Below are 19,681 nucleotides of genomic sequence, written 5' to 3' on the forward strand. Positions count from 1 at the left end.
GGAAAAATGATAACGGTGATACCAATCTCACAGTATTAATGAACATAATTTTTTCAAACCTAAAAGTGTTAAATAAATGCTAGCAATTATTGCTGTTATTCTCATTATTATTTCATAAAGACAGGTAGATGGACTTGTGAGTTAGAGTAAAATACTTAATTTTGTGCCTGCATGGTTAGCCTCAGATTTGCTATCTGAACTTTATCAATTATTTCCTAATCCTTCCCTTATACAAAACCCTTCACTAAAGTGCTACTGCCATGCTTCATTTGAGTTCAGAGGTCCCCCTGGATTTTCAAAAACAAAACCAGCAAAGATCTTACAGATCCTCACAAGCTAGCAAGATTTATGGGCCATACTGTTTGTCTCTCATCCAAAGAATAAGAGAGCTGAAGTAGGAGGCTGATCTTCAGAAGATTGAGCACAAGTGATAGTTTTGTTTTGTTTTGTTTTGTTTTGTTTTTCAGGAAACCTTAAATAACCCTTATTCCACCCAAATCCAGAGCAATTTTAGCAAAGCACAGCTCTGAGAATTGTGTGCTGCATGAACAGAGAAATGCGTGACTTCTGAATGACTGAAAGAATGCTGAACCATGATACTTCACAAGAAAAGAATAGCCTACTTCAACTGTGTACAGTTGAAAGAGAGCAGAAGAGATGAGATGTAAACTTTTGAAGGTTAGACTGGAACCCTCAGAGTCTCAGACATATATGGAAAACCAGTCCCATCATGCCCCTTAACCTATAAGGCTTGCAATTCTAGAGATTGCCAAAAATGACCTTTTTCTGATTGAGATCATTCTTTCTCTCCTGGTTTAAGTTGTGATATACCTCAGCCAGCTAAAGGGCAGGACTCATTTACTCTTCAATATTCTTTGGTAATTCTAATATGTACAACTTCCCTAGTTTCTGTTTGTCATTTTTCTAGACAGAAATTTCTCTAGGAGAAATTAATTTGTTCATTATTTCTTCTTTGTTGTCAATCTGACACTCTTATTGAAAATAAAGGTGTAGCAGAAAACATGCATGTTATAAGGCTGTCCAGCCACAAAACCACCCTAATAAATAGGAATAAAATTTGGAAAGAACATTAGCTCTCCATTAAGCAACGGAGGACCTGTAATCTGAATCAATCAAAATCACACCCACACCAATGAAATTATTTATCATTAACATAAAGTTAGTTCCTTCACTTTGGTTGTACAGAATTTTGTTAGTGAAAATAAATACCAGTGAATTATAATAGCTACCAATTAATTAAGAAATCATTTTCTTTTCCCCTTTCAAAAAGTTCGTTTCTCCTGAAACCCTTCTATGTAGAAAGGATGAATGGAATCCTTTATGGCTTTCAGATAATAAGTGAACAATTCATAGGATAAGAAAAACAATGTCAAATTAATCCATATCACAAAAACACGAGTAATGAAAGCAATTATTAAACCTTCCCAAATGTGCTGTTATTTATTGATAATTTTTTTTTGATTTATTAATTTATTGATCAATCCAGTTCAGCAACATAATATCAAAATATTTTCATTTTCATTTGTGATTGATATAAAAAGGAGGAAAGTTATTTCAACAGAAAAGATTTAGAAGTTATTTTTGGGGCAGCTAGGTGGCACAGTGGATAGAGCACCAGCTCTGAAGTCTGGACAACCTGAGTTAACACTTTCTAGCTATGTGACCTTGGGCAAGTCACTTAACCCCAATTAACTCAGTAAAAACAAAAAAAGAAGAAAAAGAAGAAGAAGATTATATTATTCTTACCAAGGCCTTGATTCTGTTGTTCCCACTCAATAGTATCTGGAACCTGATATGATGCTCCTTCCAATGGTTCCAAGTTTCCCCTGTCTAGTCTGGGTTCCTGAGAAGTAATTCCAGGGAGAGTAAACCCAGGCAGATCAGTGTCACCTTCCATGCTTTCATCTAAAGAGTCTTCATCTTTATCTTCCTCTTCATCTTCTTCTTCTTCTTCTTCTTCCTCCTCTTCCTCTTCCACTTCTTCATCCTCATCTTCCTCTCCCTCTAGAAAGGAAGAAATCAAAACATAAGATTGTTAAGTAATACAAATGTTTTATCATTGTCCAGTTACTATAAAATAATGGTATATCATCTTTTTTAAAGATTATCCATGGTTTAAACCAGATTATGTGGTATTGAAGAAAAGGAAGAATTAGCATCCACCAAATATCTTACACTTTAATCCTTTCACATTATGGTTTTGTTAGGAAAGATTATCACATAAATTCTCATTATCACAATGAAAGAACTAAGAAAATAAGTGCCCAGTGTAATCTGAAGAATAATTAAATAACTTTTTAAGAGTTCTTGACAAAAAGCAGTATGTTATAGTCAGTGGAAAAAGCACTTGCACTAGAGTCAGAAGACTTGACATTTATTATCTGTGTATTCCTGGATAAGTTTTCTCTGAATGTCAGTTTCTTTATCTATAAAATGGGAACTGTAATACTGTCACTATTCACAGAATTGTGGGAAGAAAAGCATAAGTGTGAGGTGTTTTTAACTATGGTTCAAAAATAAAAATAATAGGGTTTTCTGTCATATGAAGTGAAACAGAGCAAAAAAACCAAAAGGATGCTATGCATATTGAATTTTTAAAAATTAAACAGTAACAAAACATAGATTGTATATAATCGATGATATTGATACTTCCTTTTTTGGACAATCATTCCTATCGTAAGCCCTAACTATGAGTGTATCCCAAGATTCTGTATAGAGTCTTTTATTCTTTGTCTACACTCTTTCTGGATGACTTCATCAGTTCCTAAGCATCCCATTATTATCTCTAGACAAATGACTTCCAGACTTCTATCTGGAAGTCTAGTGTTTAGCATAGTGTCTGAAACATACTAGATACTTAACAAATGTTTATTGACTGAGTGATATATGTAATCAGCCTGGTCTCTTTCTAAGCTTCAATCATACATCACCAATTACCCATTAGACATTTACAACAGGATGATCTATGAGTATCTCACACTTAATATGTCCAAAAAAAAGTTCATTATCTTTCTCCCAAAGCTCTTCTTCTGAACTTCACAATTTCTTCTTAGAAGATGCCATCATCTCATAAAAAAGGAAAAAGGACAAAAATATGTGCAGAATCTCTTTTTGAGGTGTCAAAGAAATATAAATTGAAGGAATGCCCATTAATTGGGGCATTATGGTATATGTATGCAATGCAATACTATTGTAAGATATGCTATATTTTACAATGATATATGTGATTATATAAGGAATGATAAGCAGATTGATTTCAGAAAAATTTGAAGACTTATTTGAACTGATGCTGAGTAAAATGAGCAGAACCAGGAGAACATTGTACACAGTAACAGCAACATTATGCAATGATCAACTGTGACAGATTTAGCTCTTCTCAGCAATGCAATGATACAAGACAATTCCAAAAGGCTCATAATGGAAAATGCTATCCACATTCAAAGAAAAACATGGAATTAGAATGCAAATCACAGCATAATTTTTTCACTTTTTTGTGATTTTTTATGGTTTTTCTCTTTTGTTCTGTCTTCTTTCACAACATGACTAATGCGAAATATATTAAACATGAATGTACATGTATACAACCTACATCAGATTGCTTGCCAATTCTGGGAGGGGAATGACAAGGAGGGAGAAAGGGAGAGAAATTTGAAACTTAAAATTTTATTTAATTAAAAAGAAATTAAAATTTAAAATTTTTTATAAAAAATTTATTTAAAAAAATATTTAAATGAATGTTGAATTTTTACATCCAAAGGTTCTGATAAAGACTTCATTTCTAAAATATATAGAGAATTGACTCAAATTTATAATAGTTCAAGCCATTCTCCAATTGTCCTTATGAACAGACAATTTTCAGAGGAAGAAATTGAAACTATTTGTAATCACATGAAAAGGTGCTCCAAATCACTACTCGATTAGAGAAAGACAATTGAGATACCACTACATACCTGTCAAATTGGCTAATATGACAGGAAAAGATAATGACAAATGTTGGAGGAGATGTGGAAAAACTGGGACATTGATACATTATTGGTGGAACTGAACAGATCCAATCATTCTGAAAAGCAATTTGGAATTATGTTCAAAAAGTTATCAAACTGCATACCCTTTAATCCAGCAGTGCTTCTACTGGGCTTATATTCCAAAGAGATCTTAAAGGAGGGAAAGGGACCACATGGACAAAATGTTTGTGGCAGCCCTTTTTGTATCAATTGGAGAATGACTGAATAAATTATGGTATATGAATGAATAAAATATGGTATATGTAATATTACTGTTCTGTAAGAAATGACCAGCAGGATGATTTCAGAGAGGCTTAGAGAGACCTACATGAACTGATGCTAAGTGAAATAAGCAGAACCAGGAGATTATTATACATGGCAACAACAAGACTATATGGCAATCAATTCTGATGGACATGGTTCTCTTCAACAATGAGATGATTCAAACCAGTTCCATTTGTTCAGTGATGAAGAGAGCCATCTACACCCAGAGAGAGAACCATGGGAACAGAGAGTATAGACCACAGCTTAGCATTCTCACTCTATCTGTTGTTATTTGCTTGCATTTTGTTTTCTTTCTCAGTTTTTCTTTTTCTTTCTTCTTGATCTGATTTTTCTTGTGCAGCAAGATAACTGTATAAATATGTATATTGGATTTAACATGTATTTTAACATATTTAATATGTATTGGACTATCTATCTGCCAGCTAAGAGAGGGGGTGGGGGGAAGGAAGGGAAAATTTGGTACAAAAGATTTTGCATGGGTTAATGTTGAAAAAATTACCCATGCTTATGTTTTGTAAATAAAAAGCTTTAATAAAAAAGAAAAAGAAAATGAATGTTGAACTATTTTATATATAAATGGAAAAAAATAAATACTATTTATGAAAACAAGATACCATCATTCTTCTAGTCACCCAAGTTCACAATTCTAAAGTATCCTCCATTCTTCCTCATTTAACATATTCAATCAGTTGCCCATTGAACTTTGTCTGTTGTTCCTTTTTACTAACCATCAACCTGGGATCAAATGCTGCTCTATGCCCTATACCCCTCTTCTAGAGTCAAGTGTTTCCCCCAGTTCTGGGGCTTTAGCACTGCCCTTCATGGCAGGGTACATATCATCTATAAATCCCAGTTGTGACCCAAATACTATTTCTGGGGAGTATTTGCAATGCCACTAAACTCCTATCCTAGGTTTAGAGCACTGAAGTCACTGTCATTTTGGGAGGTTGAACAATATTTGTGGCAGACCTGTGACAGAGCCTGAATGGTGTCCCTTTGGGTTAGGTTGAATGAACCCTGCTGCAGATGCTGCCACTAATAGGTACATATTTTTCCCCTATTCAAGAGCTGAATGATACTCTCTAGCTGGAGCCTGAGAATTTGTTGAGAAAGATTTTTTTAAATCCTCCACAAATGATACTGTATAAAGACTAGCAACTTTAGGTGGCACCCTGCCAACCACTGATTAAAATCTATCACTATCAAGTTCATGGATTCTTCAGCAAGGTTCTTAACAAAGTTAAATGAAGAGTGAGAAGAGGCATTTAATGAAATAGAGAGCCTCCAAGCATTTCTGATGAAAATACCAGAGCTTAATAGAAAATGTGACATTCAAAATAAGACTCAAGAGATACATAAAAAGGTAAGCATAAAAAATTCCTAAGAATTTTATCATTATCAGGATGGAAAAGTTGGAGTTGTCTGCAAATTCAGAGGGCATGGTTCATTATGTTGGGATGTTCTTCAGTATATGAGATATAGATATATAGATATGGATATATGAATGAGAAAGATGGATGTACTGGGAGAAGGGAGGAAGAGAAACGTAAAGTGGAGAAATTTTTCTCACACAAACAAGGGACAGTAGGAAGAGTTTTTATAATGAAGGGGAATTGAGGATGGATAGCACAACATATCTGAACCTCACTCTCATTGGAACTGGTTCAAACAGGAACGAATATATAAACACATTCATTTGGGCATAGAAATCTATCTTATGCAATAAGAAAAGAAGAAGATACAGGGACAAGAGATATGGATAAGGGGGAGGATGGATTGTGGGCAGGCAGCAATCAGAAGACAGACTTTTGAAAAAGAACAGGATAAAAAGAGACAAAGAAGAATAAAAAGGAAAATGGAATGGATGGAAATACACAGTTAATATGCAATGACTATGAATGTGAGTCTATTATATTTCAGCTGAAGTGAAGAGGGAAAGTTTGGCAATCATGATCCCAGAAAAAGCAAAAACAAAAATAAACTTAATTGAAAGAGATAATAGGGGAAATTACATTTTTCTGAAAGATACCATAGACAATGAAGTAAAATCAAAAAGTTTTACAGCAAGTTTCTTTGATAATGGCTACATCTCTCAAATATATAGGGAACTGAATCAATAATATAATATATATATATAATAAGAGCCATTTCCTAATTGATAAATGGTCAAAGTATAAGACCAGGAAGTTTTCAGGGGAAAAAAAATCAAAATTATCTACAATCATATGAAAAAGTACTCTAAATTACTATTAAAGAAAAGTATATTAAAACAATTCGGAAGCACTACCTCACAACTATCATAAATGGATGGATGTGGCCCTCTTCAACAATGATATGAACCAAATTAGTTCCAATAGAGCAGTAATGAATTGAACCAGCTACACCCAGCGAAAGAACTCTGGGAAATGAGTGTGAACCACTACACAGAATTCCCAGTCCCTCTCTTTTTGTCCACCTAAATTTTTTATTTCCTTCAAAGGTTAATGATACACCATTTCAAAGTCCGATTCTTCTTGTGCAACAAAATAACTGTATGGACATGTATACAATATATTGTATTTAACATATACTTTAACATATTTAACATGTATTGGTCTACTTGCCATCTGGGGAAGGAGGTGGGGGGGAAGGAGGGAAAAATTGGAGCAAAAGGTTTTTCAAATGTCAATGCTGAAAAATTACCCATGCATGTATCTTGTAAATAAAAACTATAATAAAAAAATAACTATCAGAAATGACTAATGCTGGAAGGAATGAGGGAAAATAGATATATTAATGAATTGTTGGTGGAGTAGTGAACTGGTGCAAGAATTCTGGAAAACAATCTGGAACTATGCCCAAAAAGTTTTATAACTGGGCATACTCTTTGATCCAACAAAACCATTACTAAGTTTATGCTCCATATTGATTGAAGGAAAAGAAAAGGACCTCTATATGCAAAAATATGTATAGCAGCTCTTTCTGTAGTGGTAAAGAACTGAAAATTGATAGGATGCTCATTAACTGGGAATAGTTAAACAAGTTGCAACATGATTGTTATGGAGTACTACTGTGCTATAAAAAAATGATGAGTGGCATGATTTCAGAAAAAAACAGCAAAATCTGCATGTATTGATGCAAAGTAAAATGAGAATAGCCAAGTGATCACTGTGCATGATAATAATGATGATCAACAGTGGAAAAACTTGGCTACTGTATTCAATATACTGATCCAAGACAATTCCAAAGGACTCATGATGAAAAAATGCTGCCCACCTCCAGAGAGAGAACTGATGAGTTCTGAGTACAAATTGAAGTGTAATTTTCTTACTCCGGAGGTTTTTTGTATTTCTTTTTTTTTAATATAGTTAATATGAAAATGTTTTGCCTGATTTCATACATAAAACTGATATCATATTGTTTTCTTTTCCAATGTGTGGGGGAAAGTTAAAAGGGGGAGAGAGAATCTGAGAACCAAAATTTTTAAAGGATATTTTTAAAATAAATAATAAAACTAATAATATTTAATCTATGTGATCTAGGAAAGTGTCTCTTTTATTTCAAATAGCCAACATGCAACAAGACCCAAAAGATGGTACAGAGACATGTACAATCCATGCTTCCAGTTAGACAACAGAACAAATGAAGTATTAAAGATGTTTAGTCACAGTAACTATTGAGAGATGTGTTCGGTAATTCTCAGGCATTTATATATCACTTTAAAAAGAGAAATGTTCCATTTTAAATGGTAAGAGAGAAATGTCTAAATATATTTGCTTCCTTTTTTCCATCTCTAAGTTATTTCCTTATTTTTTGCCAGCTTCTCTTGGCAGCTATTTTATTGTCATAATACTTTGTATACTTTGAATTTATGCAACATCTTTCTGTCAAGAAGTACAAAGTATGACAAAGAAATAATATCATGAGGTACATAGATAGGTAAACAGACATACGATTATATAATTCTCATTTCACGACTTCAATCCATATGTATTACAATGGAAACTAAAACTAAAACAAACAAACAAGCCTATCTATTATTTAGTCTAGTGTTCTGTTGACCAAAAGTTGGCAAAATCCCTATGCAGAGTGTCTGTCCATCCTTGGCATATATAAGATTCTTTTCTTTAGTCATTGTTAAAATTTCTGTCTGAAGTTGATAGATACAAGAGGCTTAACTTGTCTAGAAATAACTAGATAAAGTCTCACTGACTAAAGAGAAAAGGGAAGAAAGTAAACATTTACACAGTGACTATGTGCCAGGCACTGTGTTAAGTGATTTGTACATATTATCTCAATTGATCCTCACAACAACCCTGCAAGGTGGGTATAATTATTAAACCCCATTTTACACTTAAGACAATTGAGGCAAACAAAAGTTTAATGGCTTACCCTGAATCAATTGATTGAGGCTTGTTTTGTACTCAGGTCTTCCTACTCCAAACTCAATCGTCTATATACTGTTCTGCCTAGGCAAGCAAAGGAACCTGACTAAACAGCATGGGGGAAAGGTGAAGGCCATCTCTGGGATCCAGCCAAAATAAGCTACAATCGCTATAAATTCCATTTCTTTCTTTTTATGCAGATCCCTCAAACTCTTTTCCAGTTTTCACTCCCATATTCTCCACTTTTAAGAACTGCAAAAAAAAGTCCTGGTGTATTTGAAAAACCGCTGTCATAGTCAGTCTTCACACTGACATTTTTCTGTAATTTCTTCTTAATCAGTATGCATTAAAAGTATATAGATATATCATCCCAACAAAATATTAAGTGCAGTTTTTGAAAATTATTTCTTCTGTTAAGGTATCTGTCTTCTCTGTCTTCTGCTTACTCATATAACCCTTTTCACTTCATACTGTTTCACTTCATACCAGCATCCTCTTTCACTCTGCCTCTGGAATTTCCACTTTATAATTAATAGACTCCCCTATATTTTACACCTCTTTCCCTCATGTCCTTTTTAAATTTCTAGTTCTCATTGAAACCTGGTGCCTCGTGGATGTCACTGCATTCCAAGCTTCTTTCTAAAATTGAAACCTTCTCTCATATCTGATTCTCATTAGGTCCTGTAGGGAACTTGCCATACTCCATCATTACAGGAAGAACAACAGCTAATCCAAATCCCTCTACAAAAAGCAACCATCAATCTCTCCTCTTATAAGATTTACTCTCTCCAAATTTATCACTATATCAAAGATCCTGGTGATTGTTAGCTACCAACCCTCCAGATCTTTCTTCCTCCTTTCTCAATAAATTCAGGGCCTGACTCACAATCTCCTTCTCTACTCCAATCCCTGCCCTCATTCATACTAAGAAACTTCCCAGCTCTCCATCTGCTCCATTCCCACAGCCTCCACTCATCTTGCCATTACTCCTGAGAGAAATGATTATAACCAATGTTATGGGGAGATTCAATTTTCCCCCTTTCTTAACATCCTTATTTCAAGACCTCAGTCTCTGAAAAAAGAGCTAACTTTCTCCTCTTCTAGACCCCACCCAAATAGCGGAGCCACTGTGTTCTGCTCAGGCTTGGGTGGGGCACAAGTTTTTTTAAATTAATTTCTCATGACTGGGATTAATTTAAGAAGTAGATGACATAATAAAAGTTCAGGTCCAGCCCCTCATTGTAATATTCATTCTCTTATTTGCCTGTCAGATATAACTGCCACCTCAGGGAACATGCCTCTTCCAAAAGGAAATATAAACTATAAACTCACCTCCACAATTGTCTTTAATCTAAGAAAGATATGACCAAATGGCCATCCTTTTTATGAAAACACTGACATTATTAATAAAATGATCAAATTACCCAGAAATTATGTCCCCAAACCTTTTCAAATGCCACAACCCAAAAGAATTCTGATTCCATGAAAAGAACTATCCAATTCCTTTTAATAATAATCTCATATAATTCCACATCTCTCTATTGTTTACTCCACATCTCTCTATTGTCTACTCTTTCCAAACCCTTTCTTCATTTTCATCGTGACATACATTCTCATCACTCCATGGTAGTTATGAGGTCATTATAAGTAATATATCTGAGATGATTGAGATCATTACAATTTTATGTTATCTAATCTCAACTGGACCCTCACTGAAATAAGGAAATCCTTTTATTCCTATTTTTTAATTAAATTTGATTTAATTTAAATTTTAAATAAATTATTATTATTTAATCTGCATTGTTGGTTTCCTGCAAGACACAATACAAAGAATACCTTGTACATAAAGTTTTTCCTAATTTTCTAGCTGTTAGTGTACTTCCTTCCAAAGCTACCTTGTATTCATTTTGTAAATATTATATCTATATTTATCTGTGCGCATGTTGCTCCATAAGGAAAAATTGTTTCACTTTTGTCTTTTGAATTCTCAGCTCTTAGCCCTGAGCCATAATAATCATTTCATACATGCTTATTGATTAAGTGACAGCAAATCATCATTTTATATTCTCACTCATTTAGTAAAATGAGTTGTTAATTTGGTAACATCTTCTGCCCACTAATTCCTATCAACTCTAGAAGGAAAATTACTTTTCATCAATCTGTTATTTTTCTTAGCTAAGGTTAAAATTAAATCATAGCAAAATTTCAAGTGGCAAAAAAACAAACAAACAAAGAAGCAAGGTAGTCAATATTTAACAAATAAATTTATTGGTCTTTCAGCAACTTTTCTTGCAGACTTTTTTGCAGCAAGTAAAGCTACATCTCTACTAAACATGTCTCTGGGGTGTTTTTTAAAGAAGGAAAAGCAATGACAATAAAATTATTTCCTCACAAAAAAGAGATGTCCCAATACTATGAAACTGGATTTACTTCTTGGATAGAATTTCAAGAGGAAAAAAATCTCAAACATCAAATCATAAACAAGATATGAAAGAAGTTAAAAGTAAGTTTTAGAACTTGCTCATTCTTCATGGAAAATGCATCTAAGAAACTCTATAATTTGATATGTGTAGTCATCAAATGGAAACTTTTTTAGCCTTAAGTTTATTATGTGATTCTCCAGCAGATGGCCCTCAAAGCTCAGGAAGAATCCAGTAACCTAAGATTTTTTTTTTTTAATAGCTACTACAAAATGCCATCTACTCATAGTTAATTTATTGAAATGAAATAAAATTAATTATCTAGTTGTTTAGTCTTCTACAGATTTTTATTACATTGAGAAAGTTTGAGACACTAATTCCAAGTGCAAGAAAATTATCCAAAAAGCCTATATACTATATAAGGATTGAGTTTTCATTGACTTTTTGCACTAATTCTGGAGGCACAAAATACTTGGAGAAGCACTTGTAACCTGGAAAACACGTTCAAACCAAATTCAACTCATTAGCAGAAGCAAAGCTAGGTTGTTATTTCCACAAAATCACAGAATTTCAGAATTGCAAGGAATCTCAGAACCTATTTGGGCCAAATCATATATAAAAGAAACATTCAGTAACAGATAAATGATCTTTCAACCTGTGATTGAAGACTTCTAAGAAAAAAGGAGCGCTCCATCTCTCAGATCAGCCCATTCCACTTTTGGATAGCTTTAATAATTACTAAGTTTTTCCTGACAAAAAGCTTATTTTTCCTTAATATATTTTTATTTTTTTCATTAAATGTTTCTCAATTATATGTATATATGCATTCAGACTTTATTAATTCTTTCTCCAAATGTAGATAACATTTTTCATCATAAATTCAATCACAATTGTCTTGGATCACTGTATTGATCATTTAGAGTCATTTAGAGTTGATCATCATACAATATTGCTGTTACTGGGTACAATGTTCTCCTGCTTCTGCTCTTCACTTTGCATCAGCTCATGTAAGTCTTCCCAGTTTTTTCTGAAACTACCCTGCACAATACCATTCCATCACAATTACATACCACAACTTGTTCAATCAGTCCCCAGTTGATGAGCTTCCTTTATCACCACAAAAAAAGAGCTGCTATAAATATTTTTTAATATATAAATCCTTTCACTTTTTAAAAATCTCTTTGGTATACAGATCTAGTATTGTGTATTTTATACACAATTTTATAGCCCTTTGGGCATAGTTCTAAATTGCTCTCCAAAATGGTTGGATCAATTCACAAGTCCACTAACAATGCATTAGTGTTCCAATTTTTCCACATCCTCTCCAAAATTCTGACATCAAGCTGAAAAATGGCCTCTTTATAACCTCCAAATATTGTTCTCAATTATGGTCTTCTGTAGACCAAAGAAAACAATTTTGAACATTCCTCCACATAATAGTTCTTAAATATTTAAAGGCACTTATCACATCTCTCTTGAGTCTTCTCTTCTCTAGGCTAAACATGCTCAATTATTTCAATTAATCTTCATGTTACAAAAATTTAAGGTCTTTCATCATACTAGCTGTCTTCCTCTGGACACTGTCCGGCTTAATGTCTTTTTATATCCTGGTGTCCAGAACTGGACAAAGTATTCCAAATGAGGATGGATGTCACAGAATATGGTAAGACCATCCCTTCCCATTTCTGGCCGCTGTGTCTCTCTTTTAATGCAACACTCAAGAAATCATTGACAATTTTGGCTACTATGTCCCACTAACTAGCCCATCTTAAGCTTCCCATCTAATAAAACTCACAGATCTTTTTTATAACTGCTTTCTAACCATGCCTTTCCCATCTTGAACTTGTGAGGTTGATATTTTTTAGTCCGAGTATAATACTTGATATTTAGCCTGATGGAATTTTACCATATTAGATTCAGCCCAGTTCTCTAATCAATACAAATTTTCTTAGATCCTGATCCAGTGTTATTAGCTGTCTGTCATAGCTTTGTGTTATCTGCAGACTTAATGAGCATGCCCTCTTTTTTTTATTTGGCAATGGATACCTGTCAATTAGCTTAAGTTAATTAAATCTTTTATCTCATTGTTTTCCATTATGTATAGTCAACCAAACAGAACCAAATGAGCTATATATACAATTATTAAAACATAGATCATTTTAAATAGCAGATTAAAAACTCAAACATATATTAAGTGTCTATGTGTCAAGCTTTAGGTGCTGAAAAGATAAAAGAAAAATGAAACAGTAAGCCTCAAGAAGTTTGTTTTCTATTGAGAGAATCAAAGTGTACACATAAATATATTCAAAAAGTAATAAATTAGGGAAATATTCGGATAGTAATTAGCAACCAGTGAGGAGGAACAATAAGGAAAGATGACTGTAGATAATTCTTGAACAGCCTTATAAAGGAAATAAAAATTTTAAGAGACAAAGGTAAAGTAGTAAGACATTCCAGGTATGAAGGAATATCCAACACAAAGAGCAGAGGCAAAAAAGAAACTTGAGTCAAGGAGGCTACTTAAAAGGCTGTCAAAATTAATCCAGACTACAGATGATGAAGATCTGAATGGAAGGGAGATATGGGGTGGGGAGAGACATCTCAATAAAAATAAAGAAACAGAGACATTAATGAAATAAAATTGAATGAGGAATCAAGGATAAGCACCAGGTTGAAAACCTGATTGCCTGGAAGACCACTGTGCCCTGGACAGAAATAGAAATATTGGGAAAGGAGAGGATTTGGATGAGAAAGACAATGAGTTCATAGTACAAATTGAACACCAATTTATACAGCTTGATTATTTCCTTTTAACAAATAGAAAATTACTAAAGTATAAAGTTACATGTACTAAAAAATCAGTATCACATTTTTATGCTCTTTTATTTGTTTGAGGGTTTTATAATTCAACTGAAGGATTTAAGGGATTTTGTATATGCATCAAAATAAAATGTATCCATTGAAAAATTAAGTATTTCACTAAATAGAAAAATATTAATAATCTTTCTACTTCTGGACTGGCTCTTCAACTTACCTAGTCCTCCACCTAGTTAAATAAAATTTCCATATTAATTTCTCTACTAAGACAGCATCTGAAAGCATCATCATAATGTGTAGATGATTCATGGTTCTTAAAAAATTTTCCTGGTAAACTCTGGCAGATTCCACACAGATAGAAAGGCTTCTCTCCCAAGCCTTTAGTGATGCATTACATATCTGTCATCTGAGTATTGACTGGATGAACTCAGAAAAGTTGAAGAAATAAAATGTTCATTTTATTTTAATTCAAGAAAAAAGAAGAAACTTTCTTCTTCTACAGAGGCCACAACCTCACTGAGGTATATATAAGGTATATTACTCATACTTGGAGAGACTTGAACCAAATGGAAGTCTCCCTTTGTTGTTGTTGTTGAGCCATTTCAGTCATACCCAACTTTCCATTACCCCATATGGGGTTTTCTTGGCAGAGATACTGGTATGGTTTGTCATTTTCTTCTCCAGCCCATTTTACAAATGAGGAAATTTAGGCAGAGTTAATGGCTTGCCCAGGGTCACACAGCTAGTGTCTAAGACTACATTTGGACTCAGATTTTCTTGACTCTAGACCCAAGACTTTATCTCCCATGCTACCTAATCACCTCAAGTTCCCCTTACTGAATTTTATTTATTTTTATAAATAAACCACACTATTTGATGGAGCAATAGTGATCTGTATTCCAGTATCAAGCCTAATGACCCTGGGCAAGTCTCATAACTTTACTCCAATGCAGTTTATTCACTTTTATAAATATGATAATAATATCATAGATTTCTTGTGAGGATTAAATGATATAACATGTAAAATACTTTGCAAATCTTTAAGCACTATAGAAATGTTAGCTATTTATATGTCCTATAGCTATTTCCAGAGCCCCAGTGATATAGCATTTCTGCACATATTTTTTTTCTTTGTATCTCTCACCTTACCTTTTAAAAAAAATTTCTTGCTGACATAGTTATCTTCTCAAATATCAAAAATACCTTTTATGTCTTTGCCACCTGCTGTGTATTCTCAAGGAATCTTTTGTATACCTAACTATATACCACAAAGATGGTGAGCCCTTCTAAGTGCAACAATCACAGTGATCTTCCCAAATCACAGAGTAAGAACCCATGGTAATAGCCCAGGATAAAACCTTTGACCCAAGCACTGGAACAACCCCCTTCACAAAGGATTAATTTAATGTCTCATATTTCAAAAATCTTTAAGCCTCAGGGCTAAGTACCTAGAACTGTCTGCTACATTAAAAAACAATTCATTAAGTACTATATGTAACTAAAAAAAAAAAACCAAGAAGCAGCCCAATGTAACCTGAAACTGATAAGAAAGAGGAATTTTTTAAAAATCTGGAATGACATTTATGAGAAATATAAAAATAGAACTTTAATACACTACAACCATATGACGAAAAGTAAGTTAGGGAAAAAAGGACAAAGAAACTTAATGGATCTGTAGAGAGAAACAATTAAAGTGATTTTGCTATGTTATGCATTGAAATTAATTCATTAAATGTTAATATGCCACTGTTTCCCCTTTACCCAGAAGTTAATTCATAAATTTGAGGGACTTGAAGAACAGGATTGTATGAAATGGAGTGAATAAACTAATTCTCATCTCAAGACATTGAGGTTATTTCATCTAATCTATTCCATCCCATTAGGTCACCAAATCCTAGCCAGTATTGACTGATCATACACTCTCCTCTCCAAAATAAGTATTGTCTTGTCCTATCCACTTTTTACATCTTGCTCTGGGAATAATAATAATCATATAAATACTACTAATGCTATTGGAAAAGGTATAACAATCTACCTTCCATTATCCGCATTCAGAATTCTTATGATTGCCTTGACTAATGCGATCAGTCCCCAATATGTGTTATATCTCCTTAATTGAATGTAAACTCTATGAAGGCAAGGACTGTCTCCCTTTTATATTTTTGCCTTTAGTGCCCATTAGCACAATGCCTCACACATAGCAGGTGCTTAATAAATGCCTATTGATTAATTTATCTGAATCGATGTTAAGTCTTCAATAATTTCTTTAAGTTAAAGCTCATACAAGAAATAAAATAAGAATCATTTGACTAACAGTCTACAGTGTATGGCTGTTTTTCAAAACCTACTCCCCTCTTCCTTCAATATCTCCATGTCACATAACTTAATTTTCACGAGGGTAACTTGGAATATAATAGGTATATAAAGGAAAACTTTTGGATATAAATAGTAACCAATAAAATATAATGAAAAATATTCATAGAAATCAAGTCCCACAATGTTAGAGACAGATCTTTAAAATGATTAGTTGAGTCCCTTCATTTTATAGATAAACTGAGGTTTAGAAAATGACATTTTTTTTCCCAAGATCATACAGTCAGCCAGTAAACATTTATTAAATATCTGCTGTATTTCAGGTACTGTGTTAAGCCTTGAGCACACAAAGAAAAGCAAAAAATAGTCCTCTGTCCTCAAAAAGTTCACAATTTAATCTAGCTAATTAGTGATAGACCCGAGATTAGAATTTCTTTATTTCTTGACTTCCAAATCCAAATTATTTCTAAAATGGCATATTGCATCCCTTTAAACATCTGATAAACATGTGTGAAATAAATCATTTTTACTTTTTCCAGGTAATAAAATACTATAATAAATATAAAGGGGTATTTTTAAGTGACTCCAACCTTTTGACAGAAGACCAGAAACGCAAGAGAAGTGAAAAGAAATTAACACTAGGAAGATATTTTACTTAATTACAATTATATAAAAAGAGTTAATTCTATAAGGAAAATATAACACAAAAATCTATTAAAATGTGTACTAATGACAATAGAAATTGTGAACCAAGTTTTGTGACAACATAGGGCAACCAGCATAAATTTACAGTGTTTTAAAGTACTAAAAGCACAGCAAAAATATAACAACCATCCTGAGCACTGGGATTTACTGACCACTTAAAATAAATGTGCTAGCAGTAAAGTGCTATAAATATGCCATCAGTTGCAGACACATGATAATGATGATTTTAGGACTAGGCAACAAAATTATTTATTGTCATTTTAAAACCATCCTCTAGATATCTGAAAGAGGAAAGAAAACCATGATTTGGGGAAGAGGATGTGGAATCTTAGATCTCATTTTGAGAGAAAGAAGAGGGAAACATAGGTGGGAGGAGTGAGGAGAGGCAAAAAAGGAGAAGGAAGGGAAAGGAGGAGAAGAAAAGGGAAGTGAGGGATAAGTGGGGTGGAGGAAGAGAGAGAGAAGAGAGAAACAGAGACTAAATGAAAGAGAGAGGAGAGGAAAGGAGAGGAAAAGAAGAAGAGAAAAAAGGAAGGGAGAGAAAGAGGAAGAGAATATCAATAATTATTGAAGCTAGATGCTTACTTTTCCATTTCTATAAAATTTATGAGACTAAATCAAGGACATCTTTGATGAAAATATAAGACAGGAACAGGCAGGTTTTTACAAATGATATATTACAACACACCACATCTGTAGAATCATACAGTTGACTAAAAGATGTTTAAAAAAATAAAAAACACTTTTTATTTAGTCAAATTGAAACACTACCTTTAAAATTTTTCTCTAAAAAGGTTTTTCCCATGCAAATGTCAGAAACCACAAAAGATTTCCTGAAAGATGTAACAACAGAAATGACTTTGTTCAATGACACTCTGAATATTAATACTAAGAAATACATAAAACATGGAGACTTGATAATGATGTTTGCTGTCATGGAAATTAACCAGAACAGAGGCTAAATTAAAGAGGGTTTCCCTCTAGATGGTGATTTCCAAACACTCCTTTTTGTTAATAATATTGTTTTGATTGTACCAAATCCCTGAACTGAAATACATAATCATTCAAAATAGTTAAGCCAAATCATGCAAATAAGAAAATACAAAGGCATAAAGAATTTCTAGTTTCCACAATAGGTAGATGGATAGAAAACTCATTAAGTCAGTCCATCAACATACATATTTAGACAAGCACTAGGCATGGACAATGAATTAGACTTATAATTGAAAAGGAAAAAGGAGCAGGCTGGACTGTCTGAGAAATTTCACAATACTTTTAATGAGTCTGAGTTTCTCCTAGAAACAAAGACCGCTTCTTTTTAACCACAGAATTATTTTGTTGTTTCTGTCTTTGAATCATAGAATTTTACAATGTACAAAGAATTAAAATTTAAGGTCACCTAAAAAGCAATGAAAAAGTACATGGTATCATGATTGCCACTAAATAATTGCATAAGGGAACTGAAGTAAAATACGTTATCAGAGAAAGGTGTAACTAGCAAAAAAAAAAAAAAAAAAAAAAAAAAAAGAGGTAGGCCAGTCATATGGTGAGTGTGAAAGAAAAATCAATAGAAAATTCATATATTCCTCCCTATGTCAAAAGATCCAGAAAAAAAAGTTCCCTAAGTACTAGAGGGAATTGCCTAAGAGGAGTTTCTGGAAGTTCATGGAAAAGAGATCATGACAGATGAAAATATATAGATAGAATGTGATCAGCATTGTGGAAAGAAATTGTCACAATGATAAAATTGGAGATCCATTAAATCGTAAAGTTACAGGAAATCATCAATAACTGGGATCCTTATACTTAGTAACCTTGTACTTTATGAATCATATTTTGATTTACAGAGATTTTTAGATAAATTTCATTAAAAAATCTTGAAGTAGCTAAGAAAATGAAAAGACACAAGCCACACTTCCCCCCCTTTACTTCATGCAACTAAATCTAACTCAGCAGAAGCTTCATTTGCTTAATGCTATATAATATGTTATAAAACCACAGTCTTACTTTCAAATCCATTATTTCAACTAATATGCAGGTTTCTGTATTTCACTCATTTTGCCATCAAAATAAAAGGGCATGTTCTATCATTCCATCCCCTAAGAGCATCTTTCTTTTTTACTCTTCCATATTTATTCATGGTTTAGTGCTTTGGTCATTGATACCAAATTAGAATTCGAAGCATTTACACAACATTTAAGCCAAAATCTGTATTACTCCTTGGGATAACTAAAGTAACAAAAATTGTTAACACAATACTGCAAAATCTTCAGTAACAATAAACTGTTCAATTTGATTCCATTTTTCTTAGTCATTAATCTTATACAACCAAACAGCAGACATTGAAACAAAACATTTAAATATATTTTACAAATAAAGCCTTTGATCTCTGAAGAGACCCCTGATGAGATTGTAATTGAATCCTAGATCTACATCACATCTCCAGTTATCTGCTGCATTTAACAGTGATATAAAAAGCTGGCAAAGGGAAATGAAGTTCTTTCTAAGAAAGAAACCATTCAGATAGAAAACTCAGGTAGATGAAAATTCAGATAGATGAACTCAAGTATATCTTCTATTTTAACTATAATGGATAAAAGGCACATATTTCTTCCTCAAAAATTATATAAAGAGAATAAAGAACCGAGCTGCAGTTCAGGATGGTGTGATTTCAAGTTCAAGTCACATACTGCCTACGTGACTTTGGGCAAAGTGAAATGTTGATTCAGCAATCCTGTAAATGACTTCATGT

At 33.1% G+C, this 19,681-nt stretch overlaps 1 protein-coding gene across 2 annotated transcripts in view; it reads right to left on the bottom strand.

Moving 5' to 3' along the window:
- Positions 1-19,681, bottom strand: part of ARMH4 (armadillo like helical domain containing 4) — a 128,845-nt gene that overhangs the window by 84,518 nt on the left and 24,646 nt on the right. For both annotated transcript variants that reach the window (XM_031952640.1, XM_031952641.1), the window contains one exon: positions 1,768-2,025. In XM_031952640.1, coding sequence (XP_031808500.1) covers positions 1,768-2,025 — 258 coding nt within the window. The remainder of the gene's footprint in view (positions 1-1,767; positions 2,026-19,681) is intronic.

This window comes from Sarcophilus harrisii, chromosome 2 (genome assembly GCF_902635505.1).
Source record: "Sarcophilus harrisii chromosome 2, mSarHar1.11, whole genome shotgun sequence".
Lineage (NCBI taxonomy): Eukaryota > Metazoa > Chordata > Mammalia > Dasyuromorphia > Dasyuridae > Sarcophilus > Sarcophilus harrisii.